General features: G+C 41.4%; 1 protein-coding gene across 1 annotated transcript; it reads right to left on the bottom strand.

The window, feature by feature from the left end:
• Positions 1–20,894: 20,894 nt before the first annotated feature.
• On the bottom strand, positions 20,895–24,153 carry LOC129502817 (FAU ubiquitin-like and ribosomal protein S30). Its single transcript, XM_055314629.1, is given in 4 exon segments — positions 20,895–21,007; positions 21,010–21,332; positions 21,622–21,767; positions 24,145–24,153. Coding segments are annotated over 4 exon segments (591 nt in total).
• Positions 24,154–25,843: the final 1,690 nt, after the last annotated feature.

The raw sequence follows: 25,843 nt of genomic DNA, 5'->3' as shown, positions 1-25,843 counted from the left end.
CTGTGAGAGCACCCCATGGGACTTGCAAAGGAGATGGTCCAATGGGAGACTTGTGTCGGTCCTCACCCTTGTTGAAGGTAGAAAAGGGCAGGCATGGAGATTAGAAGCGGGTTTATGGGGAGAGCTATCAGGAACCTGCGAGTCCTCTACCCTCTGCCTCTTGATTATGCTCAGGAAAGTAGGCATCAAAGCAACCATTCGGAAAGCTTGGCATGTGTCTCTTGCTACTTGGAAGGCATAGTGGACACAGTCTCAAGCCAGACAAATTACAGGGTAGGAAGCTGACTGTGGCTGGCTGGCTGCCCTGATGGCGGAGTTGAGAGAAACCAATACATTGGTGCAGTCTGTTCTTCCAGAATTTTGTAGAGGAAAGAACATGTGATAGTTTTCTCTCTGTTCTCACATGAGGGAATGGAGAGATAGAGCAGAGCAGGTGGGGTAGCTTTACGTTTTCCCCAACAAGATTCTCTCAGAAGAGAGAAGCTGAGGCCATACCGTGGATGTCTAGGGCCTGGGGTAGGCAATCAACCAGAGGCGATGCTTCGCCCTCCACCCCAGGCACTTTGGAGAAGTGTTCCCCAGAAATGGGCTTCTCTCCAAAGAACCTTAAAAAGCATCCCAAAAAAAGAACTAGAGCTGTAAACACCTGCCAGCCTGGAGAATGTCATCCCCAGTTCTCTATGACAGTGTATGATGAATAAAATCTTTCCTGCTACTTCATCCCCCCAAACCCCACCAGCTCCATCTTGGGAGAAGTCAGAAACCATGGGTTAGCAAGCTGGAGGAAGAGTGACAGAAGGATAAGATAGAAACAGTAATAAAGCTGATATTCCTTCGAACAGATCTGATCTAGGCAGGAGGAGATTTGGTATAAATAGAGTTGGAAGTTTTTACAATTACGTGGGACTGGTCATTTTAATATCAGAACTTGGTTTAGGGAATAAACATGACCAGAGGTTACTCTGAGGGTGACCAGAAAAGTCAACAGTGCCTGCCCTAAGGCGCACCTTTTGAAGCCAGGAAAGAACCAAGCCTACTGAATGGGTTTGCATGGACAGCTGCTTCCTGGTTGCACGCCTTCTACCTCGAACCTTGTCTTGATGGTCAGCATTTGTTGCAAAGCCTCCATCATTCTTTCCAACTCTGAGTTCAGTTTTCGATTTGCACCTGACATCTTCCAGCTGCTAGTCTCCCTCTGGCCTATGCTGCAGTCCCAGCTGGAGTCCCACCACTCATTGCCAGTCCACCTGCCAGCCAGCCCTCCCTGTTTCCAGACTCCCTCAGGCTGTGCAGAGCTTGCCTACTGGGATCTCCTATCGCTCACTCACAGACCTCCCGGAAGCAGAATTCCTGCCCAGACTTTTCCCTGCCTCTGGCTCTTGAATATCATTGCTGAAGCAGACTCCTTTTTGCCTATGTCGAGCTCCAATATGTGACTGAGTAAAAAAAGCCCCAATTGCTGTCCCATGCCAATAGACCTACCTCGTCTCCTAGGCCAGGAACCGCTCATAGATCAGGCCTAGGTCCCTTCAGTCTTCTAGACTTTGGTTAAGGCCATGGAGAGCATGTTCCTCAATTTAAAAATATTTCTTTAGTTAATCCTCTAGTCTGGGTGTTTTGGGGCAACAAGGAAGCATATCCTTGAGTGAGGAAGACCCATTTGTACAATTCTTAAGTTGATGACAAAAAAAGTTTAATGTACTTTTAAAAATCCACTTCTTTATTAATTGCTCTTACACTTATATATTCTTTTCTCACCCAAACTTCCTGAATGGCAATTCTAGCAGGGAGAGGCCTTTTTTTGTAATCCCAAGCTAATTTACCAGGCTACCAGGATGGTAAGCCTCTTCCAAATCCAGGAGTACATCAGGGACCAATCCCACCTTGTAGAACAGGTTTATCCAGATATCTAGGTTCTACTGTGTACTTTGATTTGTGGGGACCGTATTCATGATTTATGACCTACACCAACTTGATCAACAGGAAAACCATACGTCTGTAACACTGGGGATGTTGTCAAGGATGTAGGTTTGGATTTACACATTTATATAAAGCAAACTCTCTTTCTTTGTTCCCTCTTTCTGCTCCCCTCAGATGCCCATTTAGTACCACCCTTGTGGCAGCTGCGGGGTGAAGTGTCCCCTAGAATCATATCCCACATCCCTGGTTTTGATATCATTTTAATAAAAAGTACTAGAACAATATTAATTCTTTCTTTAAAAAATAAGTTTATCCTTTTTTAATAGCTATGATATCATTTAATCCTTACAACTTATACTGAAATTTAAAGCAGGCACAAGGATTAGTAGTGCCATTCTACAAGATATGAGTGACACCAAAAAGTTAAGAGATTTGACCAAACGTAAATAGTTGGTAAAGTTGGGTAAGCTGCTGGTCTTCCAACTCCCAGCCCAGCATCCTTTCCTTATATGCCAGCCCTTCTCCTTATCAGTTCTATTCCCTTTTATTGAAGTACAATTTGACATATAAGGTTATATTTGTTTTGAGCGCAAAACACAGTAAATTCCATATTTGTATATATTGCAAAATGATGGTTCTGGCAAGTCTGGTTAGTATCTTCACCATACATAGCCACAAAAATTTTTTTTGTTGTGGTGATATCTTTCAAGATCTAGAAAATTATTAATTCTGAAGATTAGGTATATTTGCAAGTGTTGGGAAAAAAAATTGTGTTACTCTTGGTTTCTGCTCGGGTCATGATCTCAGAGTGGTGAGACTGAGCCTTGAATTGGGCTCTGCTCAGGGTGGAGTCTGAGATTCTTTCTTCCCTCTCCCCCTGCCCCTCCTGCTCATGCTCTCTCTCTCTCAAACAAATAAATAAATCTTAAAAAAAAAAGAAAAACAAGACAGTATTGGATAATTTCTTTGCTATCCTCAATACTTGACTTTTTAAGACAATGCTTAAGTTCCAATCATGAGGGCCACAATCCCGCTAATGATAAAGATAAGGAAGATTCAAGACAGAACACCTTTTTTCCCTTTAAGAATAATTTCTAGAAATCATACAGGATATTTTTGCTAAATTCCATTGGTCAGGATTTAATGACCTGACCCTAGTTAGCTTCAAGGGAGGCTGGGAAGTATAACCTTGATTCTGGGTGGTCACATGCTTTGATAAATTTGTAGGTTCTAGTACTAAGGAAGAAAAGGAAGAAGGATGTTGTGGTGACAACTGGCAGTGCCCACCACAGCTTTGCTTTTTATTGGCAGAGGTCTGTTTTCCTTAGATTATCTTTTTATTCATATCGACTTGCTTCTGAAATACTGTGAGATTTTTAGGTCTCTTATTTATACCCATGTACTAAGTACCCATTAATGTCAGTAATGGTCGAATTATTTTTTAATTTTATCTTCACCCTAATTAATCTTTAATGTGATGTCTTGCTTGGGTTTTAATTAAGAAGATACTGAATGAACATTTTCTTTGATTTGTTTATCATACAAAACATGGTATTAAATACTCAGATATATTGATTAATAAAATATATTATGCCACCATGTAAATCAATCCCTCCTCATTACTCATTTGGACTCTTACTAATCAACCATCTGAAACTCTTCCTCTAAAATCTATTGAAAATATCACTGCTGACATACCTGGAGTGCAGCTATGATAGCGTCACTTCTCGTGTAAACACCTTAATGAGTTCCCATTTCCTACAGAATAAGCCCAAAGTTTTTAGTCTGGAATTTGCCACTTCCTACAATATTATTCAAACCTTAGTCTTTAGATTTGTCTTTCATTATAGCCTTTGTAATATTCATCTTAAGTGGAAAAATTCCATAAGTGCCTGATACTTTTACTCCTAACTTTGCTCTTGAGGTTTTGGGCTTAGTACCTCCCCATATCAACCCTGTACCCCTTCTGCCCCCCCCATATCTCTTCTTCTTCTACATAATTTATCACTGTTCAAAGACCTATGAAATGCTGCCTCCTCCATGAAGTCCTGACCTAACACCCATACTTTTCTTAAACTCACTACTACCATTTAAGTTAAGGAATTTATGCATTTCTTACTCTCTTATCACATCATACATTTATTAAATAAACTTTTTAGTTTTAATTCACCCCACAGCACTTTGTGGATAAAGTATATACAATAAGTATTTATTGAATGAATGATGAAGAAGATGTTTTGACCTTGTCTATAAGTTAGGGCTCCTTGGAAACACCTCATAAGAGGTAAAGAAGAGTAATTGGGCTCTAATTTTTTACTTCAAGTTTAAATCTAGTACCAGACAATTGGAAGTGAATGGCATTACTACTTGATACCAAATGAATAATTCACAAGCTAATTCAGAATCAGTCTAATGTCTTTTGCAAGAAAAACAATAGCAACAAAAACACATTACAAATCCCACGTATTTTGTTCTCATAGATAGTGCATCTTTATTAGTCATGCCATTCCTTTAACACAATAGTCTAAATATATAAACAAATATTTTCTCAACAGTTTTTAAAAAAGAAAAAAGTGGGTACTGTAAGTTTGAAACAATTTCATTAATATCAAATTTGGGCAGCATTTGGAACAAATAATTGAACCTTGTGAGTACTTGGAATAGAATGTGGTGTCTGCCAGAAGCCATAAAAGACAAGTTACAACAAATTAGATTTGCTGCTTCTTTTTATAGGATTATCATAATGGAAATTCAGGGAAACATTATGTACCAAGTTAGTTATTTTTGGATGAGACAATCATTTTATAGATGAGGAAACAAAAGTTAAAACTGGTTGGGTAGCAAGGTCCCTAGCTTAATGAAATCAAATAACTAAATTCAGTTATTTAATAGTGTTCTTTACTAACATAGAAAAATATTGTAATAGCAATAAGAGGGACAAATATTATCCCCATATCACCATCTAATGATCATTTCTATTTATTTCTCCAAGTTTCCTCCAGTTCTTTAATTCACTTATGTATTCAGCATTTGTTGAACATCTTTACATTTCATAAGACTATGTGAATTTTAACAGTCAATTTGACTTTCCAGGTATCCATGTGGATAAGATGGTGAAATATGAATTAAATGATGTTATGACATGCCTAGTTAGTTCCCAATTTAACAAATCATGTCTAGAAGATAAGGAAAATATTTACTGATGCACTCATTTTTTAGCAGAATATAAATTTAGAAGAAGTCTGGATGGTTTAGATTTTTTATTATGTGTATCTTTTGTTTCTGGGACAGCTCTGCGACTTGCCTTTGGCAGCATCTTCCATATCTTTTATCTGACTGAACAGTCTACAACTCTAGAACTATACAGCATTTCCACTCATTTTATGCTCATCAAAGTGTGATCCCTGTACCTTTATTTAGAAGGCATCCAAAGTTCGTTCCAACACCAAGATTCTATCATGTTTATATTGTACAATTCTATCAATTTTGTTTTGTTTTGTGTAATTTTGTACAATTTTAACTAGAGGAGGATGTCCTGAATGTGTAGAATTGATATTTATTTATTTCTAATTTTTTTTCTTAAATAATAGTAGTCATTTTTAATTGTATAATTATGGTGGAACAGAGGAGAAGTAATTGCAGTCTTGGCTTATTAAGTATTTTAAACAGAGCATGAATATCTATTAATAGCATCTATTTATGTAAATATTTAATTGAATTTTCCTAAATGTATTCCTCAGAGAATCACAAAGCAACCTCTACTACATTAATTGAGATTAGAGTCAGATTCATAATGCCAGAAAGGAACCCAGGATTTAACCCAGCTTTCCTTGATTAAACACAAAAACTTAGTTCTATATCCTTTCTCCAGCCCTTAGAGTTAGAAAATGCAAGTTAGGTGTAACTATTGATCAGATCCTTTTCTACACAATTCACATAGCATTAATCCAATCAATAAAGAGAAAGAAAGCTCTCTGGAAAACTCAGAATTATTTTTGATATTTGAAAAATGATGGCTCGATATCATTTGGGTGAATAGACATACACAGAAGAACTAGTTTCCAAAGCAACAGTAACCAAGCTGCCCTTATAAATTCAACTATGTGAATTATTTATTTCTCAGAGACTTTTCAGTAGGGATAATAAAAACAAGTACATAGTCCCTATCCCATATTTAGAGCAACTGTCATTTAAAAGGAAAATCTTGTTGCATTTAGAAAAAGTTGGTATTTTGAACTGCCACAATTGTGCATTATTTGTCCCATTTACCTTCTCTTAATGGTATGGAAAAAAATATGTAAGAGTAGAAACAAATGTTGAGCTTTTTATGTCATGTACATGTTAAGTAAGCACATTGTTCTCAACAGAGATACGAAGCTAATGGGTAATAGCTAAGTGCCATTCCACCAGCAAGATCTAGCTATTTGAGTAGAGAGGTATCCCTCACTCTATGAAACAAGGTCATTTTTCTGTTCTTTCTGCTGATGAGTGAGTAGTAATTCAGTAGGTAATAGGAGAGAGAGAGGTGATTCCACTAGCTAAAGTCAAAAAGACTCAAATTTCATACCCTTCTAAGCAATCTTTGGTAGTCATCCACCATCACTGAGGGAGGGGATGTTTCTCTGTCATCCTTCCAAAGGCCCCTTAGAATGCTCACTGGGCATGTCTTTTATTTTCCTCGACCTGCGCTTTAAACTTGTTTTCTCCATAAGCAAAGGCTAATGGTGGTATTGAGTATTTAGCATTTCCTGTATTAGCACCCCTTAGGCATAGCCTCAAAAAATGTTAGTCTGGGGGCACCTGGGTGGGTTAGTCAGTTAAGCATCTAACTTCAGCTCAGGGCCTGATCCTGGGGTCTGGGGTCGAGTCCCATATAGGGGCTCCTTGCTCAGTGGGGACCTGCTTCTCCCTCTCCTTCTGCCGCTCCCCCTGCTTGTTCTCTCTCTCTCTCTCTTTCTCTCTGTCAAACAAATAAATAAGGTCTTTAAAAAAATGCTAGTCTTAGGGCACCGAATGGCTTTATTTAAGCATCTGCCATCAGCTTAGGTCATGATCCCAAGGTCCTAAGATAGAGCACCACCTAGGGCTCCGTGCTCAGTGAGGAGTCTGCTTCTAATACAATATTTTATTAGTTTCAGATGTATGACATAGTTATTCAATAATATATGCTACAAGTGGTCACCACAATAAGTCTAGGAAAGTCCTGTTTATTCACTTGAGCTTCAAACTTTCTCATTTTTTTTGTCCACTCAAATTTTGCTAGTTGATGAATATATAGTTAATTCATACATTTGAAGAGTCTCTGTGTATCAGGAATTGTGATAAACACAGGCAGTGGGGAGACCCAGTTGCTTGTAAGATTTGCAATGAAGTAAAAATGTTAAGATCAACCAACCTGGGGATGGGGGTAGAAAAACACAGAAAAGTCTAAATTAGGAACAAACATTTGACCTGGTAAAGAAGAAAGAGGGAGGAAGAGTATTCCAGCCTAGTGGTGAAACCCAGTGTTACGCCCAAAGATAATGTGGTTAGGAGCACACCATATGTATGGCTGCTTGGTGGGAGTAGGGGCATAAGGGGAGAGAGAGAAAGACAATAAAGTTGAACGGATAGTCTATAGAAGAGGACTTAGGAAGCCAGGATTGACATTTTGGATTTCTCATTTGAGCCCTATGGAGACCTTGAGTTTTTTAACACTGAGGAGTAATATGATCAAATCGATGCTTTGGGGACGCCTGGGTGGCTCAGGGGTTGAGCGTCTGCCTTTGACTCAAGGCATGATCCTGGAGTCCCAGGATCGAGTCCCACATCGGGCTCCCTGCATGGAGCCTGCTTCTCCCTCTGCCTGTGTCTCTGCCTCTCTCTCTGGGTCTCTCATGAATAAATAAATAAAATCTTTTAAAAAAATTGATGCTTTGAACAAAATATAGACTGAAAAGAGGAGAAAATGGATGACAAGAGATCAGTAGTCAGGTTACTTATTTTTGTTTCTTATTTGGCATAATATACAGGCCCAGTGAATGTTTGAGGAAAGAATAAATATCCACTGGAAAATCTAAAATATCAATGTGGAACTCAAAAGTGAGACGGAGGTATATGGGGGTGGCCTAGAATTATCATTTGGGTGGGGTGCGTAGGAAGAGGAAGAAACCATAGGATAGGACTCAAGAAAACACCAATGTTTAGGGGCAGGCAAAAGACAAGAAACCAGCAACCACTCTAGTGGAATGGGAATAAGCATGGAGAATGTAGTGTCCATGATCCTGATGGAAGTAACTTTTAAGAAGGAAAGACTAAATGAACAAAATAAAATGGTGCAGCAAGGTGAATATTGGTTTTCCTTGGAAGGCCATTGCTGACCATAGTGACTGTAGCTTCATCAGAGTGACAGCACAAGGGACCAGCCTGTGGTAAAGAGGATCAGAAGACGGTAGTCATGGAGGGAGGAGAAAGATGGCCTCTGGGATCTGGGATCTGGGATCTGGGATCGCAGCTACAGTGAGACAGTGCTCAGCTTTCTCTAGTAAGGGCAGAGCAGGACTTACCAATGACAGGAAATAGAGAATTGAAGAGAGGAAGGGACAGAAGCAGAGACAGAGAGAGAATACGGATGAACACAATTCTGAAGAAGTCTCCAGGCAGTGGAATACCACTAACTTGGTTGAAAGATGATTTTATGAGAAGAACTTAAAGCTTAAAAAATATTTTAAATGCAAGAGGGGTAGTAGGGATTGAGCTGGTAATTTATTCATACATCTGCCATCAAGAAGTTGATCTAATTAAGTCCCTTATCCTGGTAGAAAGGGGTAAAATGCTCCATTTGAAAGCTTAATTTTTCTTATTAATTATTCATAGATTCACCGATTTTTTTTTTTTAATCTGAAAGGGAATTAGAAGACCTCCTAAAGTTCCTGTTAGGTCTGTAAGACACTGAAAATGGAGAAAAATCCTGACTTTGGGGCCTCTTTTTCTGAATCCTGCTTCTAGGAGTTGGAGTGATTAATGGAGGGAAGGGGGGGCTCCTTTCTGCTGCGTCTCCCATCACTGCAGGGAGGTCCAGATGGTAGGTGGGAGAGGATAGGAACGAAGATCAGTCTGGATTCTGCTGGTACGTGCACTGAGGGTTTATTTCCCCTGTTTTGGATTGGTGGTCTATCTGCTGAGAAAGTGATGCAAGAATCCTTTATATCTCATAGCAGATAATCAGAAGCACTTTTTAAAAGTTCAATTGGGATAAGAAAATAGGAAGTTATAAATCCTATAATATAGAAGTTTTCAGATGCCAGTACAAAGTGATGACATCCTAGCAACTTGGCTTGCACACACTGGAAGCTGTAGTTAATTCAGGAATGTCATAAATACTCACTATTTTCCAAAGCTACATATTAGAGAGTAATAAAAAATAAATGTCACATCATTTAAAAATGGATTTGCATTAGAAACATGTATATTTTCTATAGTTAAGAGTCTATTGCTTGTTTTGTCTTTTCTTTTGCTTTTGCTCATTTGTTTTGTCTTTTAAATTCCACATATGTGGGGAGATGGGTAAAATAATTTTTCCAGACACTATTTTTTTTCCACATAAAATGTTATGAGATAATATTTTGCTTAAAAAGTGGCTGAAAGTAAATAGCACAGTATTAGCTGTTGCTTATTCTAGTTGCAGGGAACCTTGTTATGTTATTCTTTATGCTTTAATAAAAATTTGAAAATTTTTTAGATACTTTGTTTATCCATGAGAGACACACAGAGAGAGACACAGGCAGAGGGAGAAGCAGGCTCCCTGTGGGGACCCCGATATGGAACTCGATTCTGGATCCTGAGATCACGCCCTGAGCCAAAGGCAGACACTCAACCGGTTAGCCACCCAGGCGTCCCAAGAATTTGAAATACTTTAAAATAATTTTTACTGAAATAATTTTTAAGTTTTTACCTAATTTCCAATTTACAAAAAAAATTGCAAAGACTTCCTATATACTCTTTGTTCAGATTCTCAAAAATTAGCACTTTATCACACTTAATAATCCAGTCTTTCTACATATACATGTTATTTTTTTTACCCAAAAACGTTGGAGAGTAAGTTGCACATATAATATCCTTTTACCCTTCAATACTCCAAGGTCACAACTTTTAAATTTTTTATGTATTTATTTATTTATTTTGACAGACAGACGGAATACAAGCAGGGGGGTGGGGAGACGGAGAGGGAGAAGGCTCTTCGCTCAGCGGGATAGGACACTGGGACATGACCCTTCCACTTCCCTACCCTCATCCTCCACTCCCCCCTCCCAGCAGTCAGGTTTTGCTCTTTTTACTATAAACTCTGAAAACCAAAAACATTTACAACAATTCTAACAACCACAGAACGCTTTTCTGGCAACCCAGGCCGTGCCTGAACCAAACTAATAGATTCCAGAAGCCAGAACTGAACCCTCCATGCTCAGGCGCAAAAGGGCTGGGGTATTTTATTCTCCCTCTTTGGTCCCGCCGTACTTCGCTTCAGCCCCACCATTCTAGGATGTGTACTCGTGTGACTGGTTATGTGACGTTTCTTAGGATGTCCCTGTTACGTTTATAGCTTTCAAATCGAGGCTTCTCCACCTGGGAGTGGACTCCTGGCTAGCTTTTAAAGATTTACATCCGTGCTAATTTGTGTGTGTGTGTGTGTGTGTGTGTGTGTGTGTGTGTCACAGAAACTGGCATCGTGAGAATAGTGAGTGGTAGCAAGGTTACCACAGTAAAAGTTAATTAGCCAAGAAAAAATTCCATGTGGTTGCAATTGTTGATGTGTCCTGTAAAGTACAGTGGTTGGTACGGCTGGTTCATGGGCCTCTGGCTAGGCCGTCTCTCCTCCAGGTCGTCCTGTGCTGAAGCCGACTGCATGGGACTCAATCAATATTTGTGAAATAAATACCGGCTGTGTCAAGCCTAAGATATAATCAGGCCTGTAAATAAATGGAGAAGCTGAACAAGGGGTAGTGGAAGGGGAGGTGGGCGGGGGGTGACTGGGTGATGGGCACTGAGGGGGACACTTGGCGGGATGAGCACTGGGTGTTATGCTATGTGTTGGCAAATTGAACTCCAATAAAAAAATTTATGAATAAATAAATTAATTAATAAATTAATTAATTAAATAAAAAATAAATGGAGAAACTATTATTCAAGTTACTCACTTCGAAGAAGAAAAGTCGTAGCATTTAGTGCTGTGGGTATTAAAGCTAATTTTGATCTGCTTTCACCCAGCTCCTGAGCCTATGCTCAGGGCCTCGCACTGAACCATTTTATTGCTCATATTTTCTATAAACTTACTCCAGCCTATGTTTAGTGTCTAATTTCCACTCCTGTAAACCAGTGATTTTCAAATCTGCCTTCACATAAAAGTCATCTGAAATGCCATGAAAAAAATAATGAGGCTTGGGATCTACCTCCAGAGGTTCAGATTGAACCCTCTCAACACTGGTATGTTTGGAAATTGGGCATTCGGATATAATGTACCAGTTCGGCACCATTGCTGGAAAAGAATCTATTTTATCCCTGTCTGGTGTCTGGACAAATTATTTTCTTTTTAATTTCACTTTTGCATATATTTGATTTATTTTTTTTCAGAATTTGCATGGGGCTGCCATGCTAGTTATAACTGGCACAATCACCTTTATGTAAATATAAATATTACTGTATTCAGCATGTGGTTTCTTCAGAGAATAGCAACGTAAAACACTGGAAGAATTTGACATTTAGTCATTTGAATTTCCACGTAGGATTCCTGGGACAACGTCGATAGAATTGAGGACACCGAAGTTATCAATGCATACATAAAGACATGTCCTAAAGTGCGACATTGTTGTGAGTGATGATATGGAAACTACTAATGGAATTTTCTGTTAGTTCCAGGAAAAAAAAAAAAACGGGAACTCTAGTAGCTAAGAATCAGAGTCGACAGAAGGTCTTTAACTGATGGATGAGTGTGGAGTCATCGAGTTCTTCTCCAAGTGGCAACATGACCAATCTTTCATGAAATAAGGACGGCCTCCAGTGAGACGATAATAAATGAAAACCATTAATAGTTATTTTAGGCCATCATGTTGCATAGCAATTGCGAGCAAGGATTACTAAGTAACTAGCTGTTGTACTAATGTAAAGTTTAGATGTCAATTCAAAACTTGAAATCAGAAAATGCATTCTTTTTTATTCAATATTGTTTTTCCACATTATGGTTGCTCTTTTGCTCCTAAAATGATAGTCGGCGCCGGGAGGCTCAGTCAGTTGAGCATCCGACTCTTGAGTTCAGCTCAGGTCATGATCTCGGGGTCAGGAGGTCAAGACCTGCACTGGATGAGGAACCTGCTTGGGATTCTCTCTCTCCCTCTGTACCACCGCCCCCTGAAAAAAAATGTCTAAATTCAGTCTGTCTTGGTTGGGCATGTGAAAAGATTAAAGAAGAGCTGAACAAACTGAATTATGGTTATTTAGGTTTTTTAAATTCCAGTATAATTAACATACAGGGTTATGTTAGTTTCAGGTATACAATATATTGATTAAACTTTTTTTCTTTTTTTCAGACAGCAGGTACTATTTTATTGGGCCTTGAAAGCTTTAAATACAGAAGTGGGGAGGGCTGGCAGGGGGCAGATGCAGACACGCTGGCATTTGAGAATGGATGAATCAGAAGAATCACATAATCAGTCAACAGTTGGACAGAGAGCTGGGGAGAAAGGCAATCTGGGATAGAAGTGGGGTGCCAGCTGGCAGCTGGCCTTGGGTGTCAGGATCATGCCCTACGTTAGTTAGGACAAAGTCTTTCATGTTCCTGATTTGAGGACGACTTTAAAAAAAACAACAACTGCCAAATAAAAACACAAAGTCAGCTGGGACAGACTGTGGACAGCAGTGCCTGTCATCTCAGAAGACAATGGCCTGCCCTCCGAAAGCCTTGGGCTCCCCCACCCCACCTCCAGCCTAGATGCTGCCCCATGAGACTTAGCAGCACACCTTCTACGTGTCATTGCAAGCAGCAAGCTGATTTTGAAAGTTCTAGGGGTCAAGCCCCACTGATTGTTAAGCCCCTCTGGTTGTCAAAGCCAGATGTTATGGGGGCTCATCTTCCCAGTGCGGGTCTCCTGTGCCCGGGGTGCCCTGTATGGCGTCTCCCTGCTGGTGATGGCCCTCGCTCTCCTGGTCACCCGTGCAGGTCAGCTTGGTTTCAGGCCACTTCTCCATTCTTCCTGTGGTTTTTGATGTGGCCTCTTCTCTATGTTTTGTTGTGGAAAGTCTGTTCTAGCTACGAGGTCATTTTCTGGGTATATTACGCTGCTGTTGGTGTTAACCTAGGGGTGTGTGGGGGATGAAGTAAGTTGGGGATCTTCCTACTCCACCATCTTCCCCCTAGTAATTTTTAAAACTTTGACACTGGATCAATATATTGCAAGTAAAATCAGGGTTATGGAGATGTTTTTAAAGTGGCCCGAGCCCTGTATGTCGCCGTCAGGAAGAGTGGGTGAACGTACTCAAAATAATTTATAATGGGCCAGATTCAGGTCCCTTCTTCTAAAACGTTAATAAAAAAAATATCTTGGATATCAACTAATTCTTGCAGAATATTATTGACACTTACTTACAAATGAGTTAGAAACAGTTGCATTCTGTTTTCCTTAAAATATCATTTTTAGAAGACATCGGAAGTACAGAAGAGAACAAAAGAGTGGCAGGTCTCCAAGTGCCACCTCTACCCACACAGATGCTGGCCTCATTCTGCTTCTCAGATGGGCCCTTCCTAGTGAATGTTCTAGGGGAAGGACTATTTTTATATGTTTATCTCCAGCAAAGAAGTAAAAGTACTGGTCAGCTTGATCAGTGGTTGTGATGCATGTCCTATGGTGGTTCCCCCCCCCCCCCCGCCATGGTTTTGTTTTGTTTTGTTTTTTGAGGTTTCAGTTAGTTACTCAAAGTGAGCCCCAGCCTATAAGCAGTTGATTCTCCTGACTCATCAGCAGGAGGTCAATAGTCCACAGTCGCTTATGACTATGTCCCAGTGCCCACATCATTCGGCTCACCCCCCCTCATCACGTTGGCATTTTCTCATCTCACATCATGACAAGAAGGGTGAGTACAATACGGTAAGATATTCTGAGCGAGAGGGATCACATATACATAATTTCATTACAGTATATTGTTGTGATTGTTCTGTTTTATTGTTAGTTATTGTCAATCTCTTGCTGAGCCTAATTTATAAGTTAAACTTTATCATAATTATGGATGTATGGGAAGAAGCATAGTAGATATAGGGTTCAGTACTATCTGCGCTTGCAGGCATCCCCTGGAGGTCTTAGAAGTATCCTCCGTGGATAAAGGGGGGACTATCCTATTTACAAAAATGACATGAATGTCTTGAAAGTGTCCTATCTCACATGGGAACGTAATAACCGCAAACACCATAAAAGAGCTGCCTCCAAAGTTATATGACCCCTTTGACGATGCTAGCTTGTCCCCCAGTTTTCTTGTGGGAACTTCCTTGCTTGTCACCCAATAACCCTTCCTCTTTGGCTCTGACTTTATGGTTGGCAGGTGTCAGAGACAAGTCAGTACTAGGACTTCAATTTTTTTTTTTTCTGATCAATACTCATTTATGAGAGGACTTATTTCTGTGTCTCTACTTGCTCATTCCCTTTTATTTATGTATTCCAATATCCGCTTTGCAATGATCTATATAAAACAGTGATAATTATAACACAGGGAGCAGGAGGATTGTACTTAACTTACCAATAGCTCTAGGAACTTCTTTTAAAAAAGATTTTATTTATTTATTCATAAGAGATAGAGAGGTGCAGAGACACAGGCAGAGGGAGAAGCAGGTTCCCTGCAGGGAGCCTGATGTGGGACTTGATCCCGGGACCCCAGGATCATGCCCTGAGCCAGAGGCAGACGCCCAACCACTGAGCCACCCAGGTGCCCCAAGCTCTAGGAACTTTATGCCATAGAGATATAACCAGCCAAACTGAACACTGTAAACTATGGAGCAAGTGTCAATTGACATTCATAATGAAGAAAATTGCAATGCCTCTTAGGCCTATGTGACTCTTTTCTTTTCTTTCCTTTTTTAAAAAAAAAATTTAAAGAGTGAGAGAGTGTGGAGAGGGGCAGAGGAGGAGGGAGAGAGAGAATCTTAAACAGGCTTCAGAAATAAATAAATAAATAAATAAATAAATAAATAAATAAATAAATCAAACAAACAAACAAACAAACAGGCTTCAGGCCCAGTGCGGAGCTCAACGTGGGGCTTGATATCACTACCCCTGAGATTATGACCTGAGCCCAAATCAAGAGTCAGATGCTTAACCGACTGAGCCACCCATGTACCCCTGCGACTTTTCTTTTAACAGCAGCATAGTCCCACTTAGGTGTTTCTGCTATGTTTCTGCTGTCTGGCTCACAGGGTATTGTCATGATCCTACTGAGAGTTTCTGCCAGAGAGTACCACGATTTTCTTCATCCGTAATCAAGGAGCATCTGATTATGTGACACCAGAGGTAGTAGAAGTTAATGGGTTTGGAGAGCACCATAGGCGATGTCTTGGAGGACTCCCCTGAAGTGTTCTGTCTTCACAGGGATTAAATATTGAGACATGTCTTGAATACTGATTTAGGAGATTTGGGACAGAAATTGGAAAGAAAAAACAAGAGTCAGCTTCTGTCAGCCAGTGCGTTCATTCATCCCCTATTAGGAATGATAGAACAGCGAAGGCTGTCAACTCCATTACATGGTCTCATTGTCTCATTTGCTTGAGGGAAGTGGGTATAGTCGTGACAACTCAAATGAAGGTGATTTTGTTGAAATTCTTACCCAGTCGTAGGCATAGCAGACTTGTTGCCACTGAAAGCAAAGGGGACTGAGAAGACCACTGCAGTGGATTGTAGGTTCAGTTGCTCACAGGAGAGAAAGAACTACTCCATTTTCTACCCCAAGCATCTTCTAACATGGGACAGGTTGGATTTTGATCAAGACTTTGAAAAATCTAATTACTTCAAAATAGGTTTTATTTTGGGACGTCTGAGGACAAAGGTTTAAACCTAAGATTTTTGTAGCATATTTTACATGTGTTGGCCCAGTAGAAAAGGACTCATGCCAGGTGTTTTCCTGAGCCATTCACATTCATCACCATAAAATATAGCCTCGCTAGCACAGATGGAAAGGATGGCTCAGCTTTTCACAAAATTTTAAGGACATCCTGTGCATTTTGTACTGAGTATTATAGGATCTTAATCTGTTCAGATGGGTACAACTGTTTTACAAAAACTTTACAAAAATAAATAGAAGACCACCACCTGGGGAGCTGCCACAGTCTTCTCACCCCTCTGATTAAGAAAAGAAAGAAATAGAACTGCTTCATTAAAAAGGGTGCAGTCTTCATCTTAGCCATTTTAAATATTGATGACGATATGTTTTTCAAGTACTCTAACCACCCCCAGATGAGGCACCCTGCGACATTGTGAATTTAGATAAATTTGTGAGATAAATTTGGTCACAGTGTGATTGGTGATTGGCCAACCCTAACCAGATCTCTCAATTCATTAACCTAGCAAATTGTTATCCCCACAATTTATGCATCTGGAGTTTTTGGACCTCTCTTAGGGTGAATGATGGATTTTTACCGTGTTGTGAAACTGTTTCAAAACCAATCAGTAAATCTTAGGACCCTACATAGTCCCCATGTTCCTTCAAGTATCCTTGGAAAGGAAGAAACTATCGTAGGCAGTGTTAGGTCTACAGACATTATGATTCAGAAGAAAGAATGGTAATGATAGTCCTGTGAAACTGAACTCAATTTTCTGTGATGACCTTGCTTCCATAGATGGGGGAAGGGATGAAGAGGACTGGCAAGATTAGGAGCGGGTGTGAGAACCTTCATTTTTCTAAGTAAAGATAATTTTCTTCTCAAAAATTTGTCTCTTCCAGATTCACTCATCTTGTTGGGGATAATGGTCAGTGTTTCATCACTTCCCTCCCCTTCTTCCTTCGCTTTTAACCGTAAGGCATGTGGGCAACATAATTTTTTTTTAAAGGTTTATTTATTTGAGAGAGAGAGACTGGGAGAGCATAGTGGGAGAAGGAGAGGGAGAAGCAGACTCCTCACTGAGCAGGGAGCCCAATGTGGGGCTCGATCCCAGGACCCTGAGATCATGACCGGAGCTGAAGTTAGACGCTTAACCCATTGAGCCACCCAGGTGCCCCAACAGAATACTTTTGAAACCTTGTGACTCAGAGGGATAGTTATCTGGTCCACATGCTGACCTGGGCTCTGGGTGTTTCATTCTCTTTGGTCTTTATGATATTCTAAAGCAATGGGTTCTTATCCGTAGTTGGGACGAGTCAGCAGCTATGGCTACTGATGTCTGTCTGGGGTCCCTGTCATAGCCTCTGGTAGTGACATCTACGTGCCTCATCCCCACCTGAAGAACCCACAAGTCTGTATACTCTTTACAGTTTTACTAGTTCTCCCTGGGGTCAGGGGGGGGGCTTTTGGATCTTTCCTTGTTTTGCATAAAGCCTAGGGTACCGGGAGAAAATGCTTACTTGAGACCTCTCCTGACCTAAACGCTGATAACTGCTGTTTCATCCTGTATCAGTCAACACAGAGCACTTCGGTGCCAGTTGGGAAGAGAAGGGTAAATCCTGCTTGCACTCAGATCTCTCCACCTCTCCTTCCTGCCATCCCCTCCCAGCCCCTAGTCAGAGTTTGCACCTCGGAAGAGGGGAGAGGACAGAACAGTATCAAAGGCATCACACCCACTTCCTTTGTGTCTCCTCTCCTCGTTCTCCAAGCTACCACCTCCAATGCAGCAAGAAATTGCCTCAAAAAAGATCATAGTGTACATCCTTTCTCCCCCATACCTTGTAGCAAATCTCTATGCTGTATGATTCTAGACCTTTAAAGGAAAGCTTTAGGAATTTAGAAAATCCCTTTCTTTCTCAGTTGCAAGGCTGTTGTTACAGGAAGCCCTGTGCTCTCATGACTTTCTGTACCTAATTTTTGGAAGTTTTTTCTGAGACCTAAAGATGAACACTTTCTTCCTTGCTCTTGGCTGGTTCAGCTGATGCTCTAAAGTCATGGTTGCTTTATCCTTGTTGGGTAAAGGGTTGGAGAATAACGATTATCATAAGTAAAGATTCTTTCAGGCGATATTTCACAGTATTATCCTATTATGAAATCATGAACAACTTGCAGTTATTCCCAAGAATAATTATATTCTTTCAGGGATGAGCATGATAGACAAGTTCTAGGAAATGAAGTAGTATTCAGTGACAGAGTGAAATCATGCTACCAAACAAGCTTAAAGGCTGTAGACTTTCTGCATTTTAATTCACATGGGCCTAAAGGAGGGGCCTAGGAGATAGTTTGGGTTGATGTGTGGGCGGGCATCACATAACAAGTCATGATGTTAAATTTATATGTTGGCCAAGTTAGTTGACTGATGTTACCCCTACTCCCTCAAGACCTCTCCCTGGGATGCAAACATCTAGATTTAGTGACAGACAGCGAAGAGCAGTAGGATTGAGTTACTCACCAGGAAGAACTCTGATTAGTGAGCTTCAAGGAAGGACTAATTTCCAGGCAACCATCTATGCCATCACGAGAACCTTCCCCTTTGTGATCCATGTCAAGGTGAAGGTGAAAAGAGAAATTTACTTTGGAAGAGCAAAAAACAACCTTAATCTCCCCTTTAAGAAGCTAAGCGCTTCTAAGCAGTAACTTGACTTGTTTTAGAAGGATTAAGAATGTACTTCTGTTGTCGGTGTTCTCTGATTGCTTCAAAGGGGAAGATTGCATCTTTATAATAAGATTGAGAGTCTTTAAGGGGAGTGGCCATGCGATACGTATGCTGTGTGCCTCTGAGAATGTCTAAACCAATGTTAGCTCCGTTCTAAGTAGATTGGTATGTGTACTCGATTAGATTGATATTCCGTAACTTCATGGTGAATACAGAGGCACTGTTTAAATCGTTTTGCACGATACATAGATTTTAGGATTTCTCTTGAACTTTGCAAATGGATGGTCATTAGATAAGGGAAACGGAGGTTCTATTCGGTGGGAAGACTAGCGGGGGTGAATACAGTGCATTAGGAGAGGGTGAGCACATCCCCTTGACTAAAGTAAAATGGAATAGAAGTAGAGGCCAAATGTTGGCATGCTGACAAGCTGGCAACAGACGTAGTGGAACGACATGACGGAAGCAGGCTAGGTGTATATTTTCTGTGTTTCCACCCACATGAAAGATGAATCGGGGCCTAATGATACAAAAGAAACCAGATGCTTTCTGGCTTTAGTACCAGCTCTCTTCAAATCATTCAAGAAGACTCCAGGGTATGTCATGAGTAATTCTAATTGGTTTTCTTTTCTGCCTATCCTGCCTTCTTTGCAGTTCCCTGTGATGAACCCTAACAATGGCTGCATGTATCCTGCATTGCTGCCACAATATCACTTGTCATTTCTGATGAAGATGATGTGGCTTGGCACCCGGATCACAGTCTTGTCTCCTGATTCTGATGTGCCTGTGATGTCCCTTACGCTTAGTTCCTCCCATTTCCTTTGCTAACGTGGGACAATCCCACCATATATTATGCTCTGTCCGTGAATCAGCAAGCTATCTCTTCTCAGGGCCCTACCAGAAACTATTATCACAGCCTATTGCCCCTTGACTCCAACCATAAGTTGTAGAGGGAGAGGAGAAAGCTAAAAAGGCACCTGGATATGGGGCTCCTGGATGGCTTAGTTGGTTAAGCGTCTGACTCTTGATCTAGCTCAGGTCTTGATCTCAGGGTCGTGAGTTCAAGCCCTGTGTTGGGCTCCATGCTGGCCATGGAGCCTACTTAAAAAAAAAAAAAAGCACACTAATCTGCTATATTAGCTCTCTGCTGCTGCATAAGAAATTATCCCCAAACTTAACAGCTCAGAATAAGCGTTTATTATTTCATGGTTTCTGTTAATCAGGAATCAAGACATGACATAGCTGGGTCCTTTAGCCCAGGGTTCCTCATCAGGTTCATCACCTGCGATACAGGTGCCAGCAAGGGCTGTGGTCTCATCTCAAGGCTCATCTGGGGAAGGTTCCACTTCCAAGCTCACTCACATAGCTATTGATAGGGCTCTGGTCCCTCGCTGAGACACCAACTCCTTAACACATTTGCTGGTCATAGGGCAGCTCACAACTTGGCAGCTGGCTTCTCTCAGAGCATGTGAGGGACAGAGTGAGCGAGAACCAGCCAGATGAGTCCTAGTTTTTGTGTCAGTGAATCTCTGAAGCAGTGTCTCATCATTTGGCCATATTCTATTTGTTAGAAGCAAGTCAGCTGGTCTAGCCCACGTACAAGGGGAGAGAATTATACAAGAGCATGAATACCAGGGGCCATTTTAGCAGCTGCCTACCACAGTTGTGGAGAAATTCTCTACTTTCCTGGTGACCGTACCCTTTTAAAATCTTGAGTTCCTCATGCAGCTATCAGGCAGACTTGGACAAATGTGGATTCGGATAGGCTCTCACTCTCTGACTCCTGCTTTGCAGTTTCTCCAGAAGAGGAACCTGGCAGCAATATACAAGATGGATTAAAAGACCCATGTTGGGGAAGTAAACCAGGAGACTGTTGTAATAATATTGATGAAAAGTGGTAGGAAGTCCAAACCAGGATGGTGGTAGGGAGCTAACAGGGAGGATGTAGATGCAAAAGAGGCAGAAAAGTAAGAATCAAAAATACTTGCTTCCAAACTTTCTTCCACAGAAAATAGAAAGAAAGGAACAATGACAACTTGGATTCCCAGGTGGTTTCTGGGTACTGCTGGCATTTATGAAAAATGGGAAAATTTGGCAAGAAGTCAGGTTTGAGGGAACACGGTTAAACTTGATATGCTAAATTTGAGGTGGTCTTTGTTTTTGTTTTGACTGAACTGAGTACCTTTACTGGGGAAAGCCAGGATTAGAACGGACTTAAGAGTTGGCATCGGGGCCCTTCTTCTGGCCAAAGGTGGACACAACATTGATGAAGCACCTTTTGTACTGCATCCGCCACTTGGCTCAGTCTGTGTTCTTCTTTTTCTTCAGTCTGCCACCTTGGGAGTGTGCCCTCTTACTTTGTCAGCACGGGCCAGAAAACCATGGACTTTACCCCAAGCATGCAGCCCGCTACTCCCAGGGTGGTGAGCCTCCTCTCCCCTCCGACCTGGGGTCGCCTCATCCTCTAGGGGCGGGCCTGCCAGGAGCACCACTTGATCTTCTGGAGCATTGTCCTCCAACAAGGCCACATGATCCTTGATCTGGGTGACCTGGTCAGTCACCTCGAGGGTGTGTACCTCCTGGGCGTCTGCACGTCGGCGACTGAACCGGGGCCACCACAGCTGCTCCCTCAAAGATGGAGTTGAGGAAGAGCTAAATTTGAGGTTTTATTTAAGTTATGAACAAGCAGATATAACTTGCTTGATCTTGTGCCTGTTGGTCTCAGACATGCAAAAACATAGACAAGAGGAGCATGACTTTAAAGATACAAAATGTCCAGAAGCTGGGGAGAGTGGCTGAGGCTGGGGCCAGAGGTCAAGGCAGGAGGTGTGGATTTATTTGCATCAATATGGAAACTTTGAGAGAAGGTAGAGTCAGAGGAAGGCTCCAAGCGGGAAGGTAGAAGAAAGAAGAGCCTCCAATAATGCCCTCCATTGGAAACCTTCCCCGGGAGCCCGCCAGCCTCTCACCATGGTGTGGCCTGGCCTCCCGCCTCCCGCCTCTCTGCCCAGTCAGACACTTGCCTAAGGAGTGCGGCGGGAACATGGCAGCCTTGATGGCCACCCCGCCGGCGCGGTGACCACTCCACTGCCACAGGGAAACCGGAGAAGGTGAAGAGAAGTAGAAATGCTTTCTCTGAAAGAAAATCTACAGCCTGTTCTTGACAGAAAGCTCGTGGGCCTTACAGCAAAAGGAAACGACAGAGAACAGAGCTCGAAATTCAAAAGCAAATCCAAACAGCAACCAAAAATGACATCAATCAAGAAACCCCAAAGGTTGTTGTTTTGTTTGGCTTTGTTTTTGTTTTTGTTTTGTTTTTTTCCAAAAACTCCTCAAAATTATCAAACAAAAGACAGGGTTGTTCAAAGAAGTCTGTGGAAGATACTTGGATGCCAAAGGCTGCTTAGCTCCTCCTCTTTTGTCCTTCCTCCTTCCTCTTTATGCTCCTGTCATTATTTTCTCTCCCGTCCCCTCATTTTCACCACTTATGTCCTCACTCCTCTCCTTCCCCTTCCCCTGCACCCACAGACTGCTCCCACCCTCCAGTCTCTAAGTCTCATATTTTTTAAATTAAAAAATATGTGGGGCACCTGGGTGGCCCAGTGGTTGAGCGTCTGCCTTTGGCTCAGTTTGTGATCCTGGGGTCCTGGGATCGAGTCCCACGTCGGGCTCCCTGCATGGAGCTTGCTTCTCCCTCTGCCTGTGTCTCTACCTCTCTCTGTGTGTCTTTCATGAATAAATAAAAATCTTGATTTTAAAAATATTTAGTTTAACTTAAAACTATAGAGGTGTATCGTAGGACACTTGGATAGTATGGCTAAATGGAGTGGAAATGCCTGCAGGTCATTTTGAGCATCATCTATGATGTGAATTTTAAAATTGCCACAAGCAAGATTTTATTCACCATGATGCTTTCTTTTGTTTTCTCTTCTCATTTTCTTCATTCTCGCTTTCAGTTTCAACAAAGGATTTCTCAGTGTCTTAAGAATTTCAGATCTTGAGGGGTTGATCTTGCCTCATGACAGCAAGTTCGGTATTTTTGCCACCTGACTGAAACACTTCCAGAAGGATCTTGATAACCAGCTCGATAGTCAGATTGTTCATTTCTTCCTTCTTTTTTTCAAGATTTATTTATTCATTTGAGAGAGAGAGAGAGAGCTAGTGGAGGGAGGGGCAGAGAGGGAGAGAGACAATCTTGAGCAGACTCCTTACTGAGCGTGGAGCCCCATGCAGGGCTCGATCCCAGAGCCCCGCGGTCATGACCCAAGCAGAAGCAAGAGTTGAGCACTCCACCAATGGAGGTACCTAGGCACCCCCAGATTACCCATTTCCATGGCTTAGTCAGTATGGTGTTTCTTCAGAAACTCACACAGTGGCTTGGCACCCTAGCCTATGTCTTTGGCCTTTCAGGAGTGATTTGTTCTTGAGAGGCCTGTCTCCCAAGGCAGGGTGGGAGGGTGGGGGGCGGGGGGTGGTGGAGGGAAGGTAGAGCAGGTGAGAGGCAACCCCACAAGAAGGAGCTAAAGCTCAGACTCCAGTAGCCCAGGAGGTCCATGGGAACAAGACTCCCGACCTGGTCCTGGCAGCCAACATGGAGAAGGTTTCTCTTCTCTTGGAACTCTATAGCAGATTCCAACAAAGGGAAAATAAAATATTTTCTGGGCGAATATAAATATTAATAAAAACTATTGTAGAATTCCACATTGTAGGATGCTATAAAAGGGGAATACTTCATTTCATCTCTCTTATAAATAAGGATTGTTAGTGCAAGGAATGTTCTTTGGAAAGCTTTTCTTTTTTAAAATTTAAGTTTATAGAATATGGAAATGACCAAAAGTATTACCATAAAACTTGATTATGGATATTTTGTAGGAAATAATTCAAAATGTCAAAAGAATTTTTAGCACAGAGTTTTCAGCATAGCAGAAACGTGTTACAGAAATGTGTAAAAATGAAGCCGTAGATCCATAAATCGTGGTGTATACATACAACGAAATCTTGTGCAGCTACTCAAAAAACTTCTTTCCAAGTTTTCAGTGATATATGGAGGTGCCTAAATAGAAGAGGAACACAGCATACCTTAAGAGCAAGGTAAAAAAAAAAAATGTGTTCAATCTACATGTATTGATACGGAGCCATTTTCAAGACAGATGATGTAGCAGGTAGGATTTTTCATTGTCACAAGCTTTGTTTTACAAAAATACAGTTGACCCTTGAACAGCACAGGTTTGACTTGCATTGGTCCACTTAAATGCACATTTTTAAAATAAATGCAGTAAATGCACTTTCTTTCTTATGCCTTTCTTAATTGCATTTTCTTTTCTCTAGCTTATTTTATTATAAAATACAATATCTAATACATATACAAAACCCATGTTAATTGACTATGTTATCTGTAAGGCTTCTGGTGGACAACAGGCTAGTTTGTAAAGTTTTGGGGGAGTCAAAAGTTACGTGTCCCTACCCCCGGCATTGTTCGATGGGGAACTATATAATTTTACTTGCTGTAATATTTAATTTAATTGCTGTAATATCTGACTCTTATTTCCCATTATCCCTAATGGAAGAAGACATAATTTAGTCATTTCTGAGTAGACCGTCAGACACAGTGATTTCTCAGCCAAGCAAATTAAGGTTTTGGATGCTGGGATTTTGCCACGGTTGACCCTGAAAACCCAGATGCCTTCACCACTGCATTACTTTATGCAACTCAGCTCTTGTGTCCAGACCTCACTGTGTGTCCCACGGATTGGTAGACAAGTTACATGCCTGCCTGCTTTCTGGGCAATGTTAGAAATGTGATTTGTTGGCTTGTTTTACTTTCCAGCTTCTCTGGTATGTAATGGAACTCATACAGGGTTGGAACTGTTTGGTAGTGGAACCAATAGTGGCTACAGCCTTATCCCCGTGAGGGTGACTGGATCAGTCTACAGTTTGAGGTTGCTAACCGTGTACCAGCCCCACGGTACCTAATAGTTGATTTTAGCAATGCAATTTGATTATTCAACTGGATTATTCAATTTGATTGAAAGACAATGACTTTAGTGGTTAAGTTTCCCTTTCCAATTATGCCAGATTTACCCTCTGGAATTGCAGATATCTCTCAGAATGATAACATTTGTCAAATAAGACAGTGCAGTCATTTAGCAATCACTCAGGGTATCCACTGAGCACCACGTGCAAGATAATCAAGTAGAAATTGATCGTGCCTGGTATTTGCACAGTAGTTAGTGTAGAACACACTTAAGGCTTTTCTTGATTCCAAAAATAGGTTTGGGGAGTGAACTAGGAAGAGATCCCCGTTTCATAGATGATGAAACAGAGGGTCAGAGTTGAACCATCTGCCCTGAGTCAAACCAGTACTAAATGGTGAAGTTGGGGCCAGGACTCAGTCAATTATAGTTGAGTCCTGTATCCAGTATTCCACACGGGCCCATTTTCCATTGATTCCATAAAGAGGCTTTGGTAGGGAAGCTGGAGAAAACCTGAGGGATGGAGAGGAGACACCTTTGGGATGGGAAGGACATAGGGGGCCACTTTTTAAAAGGAGAGGCTGGCAGAGCTGAGGATCCTTCTTCCATCTTCCCAACATGCGCCAGGGCCAGCCCTCCATGAGTAGGTACATTTCCAGCTCAGATTCTGTACCTACTTCTGTCCCCCCACACCTCCCCTTTTTTTTTCTATGTCTCTGGCCACAAGATTCCCTGACAATTAGAAAAAAGTTACAAGTATGAGATCCCATGAGATCCCATTTGTCAAGGAACTCTATAAAAATCCATGATACGTTAGCCTTGACAAAGGAGCTTTCCTTCATTTTCAGAAGACCTCTGTGAACCTCTACCTCTGATCTGCAAGCACAGCATTCTCTTGAAGGCCAGGGACTTCTTTGGTGTGTGTTGAAAGGATGGCAAAGACTGGAAAAATGAGCCCACTGGAAAAAAAAAAATCACAACCGAAAGGTCAGAGCCTCCCTGCTAATATTCCGTATTCTCAACGTTCGTCGTGGTGTTTGGGAATATAACTCGCTAAGGCTTGATTCGAAGATTTTCTGAAATCACAGGTGAGGAGGGGGTGGGAGGAAGGAGGCGATGAGAACAAGGCTGTCCAGGCAACACCGTATGAGCCAAAAGAGAAGAGCAACGCACCTCTTCTGCCTCGTTTTC

This window comes from Nyctereutes procyonoides, unplaced genomic scaffold (assembly GCF_905146905.1).
Source record: "Nyctereutes procyonoides isolate TBG_1078 unplaced genomic scaffold, NYPRO_anot_genome, whole genome shotgun sequence".
NCBI classification, from domain to species: Eukaryota; Metazoa; Chordata; class Mammalia; order Carnivora; family Canidae; genus Nyctereutes; species Nyctereutes procyonoides.
This window is presented reverse-complemented; position numbering and strand designations above follow the sequence as displayed.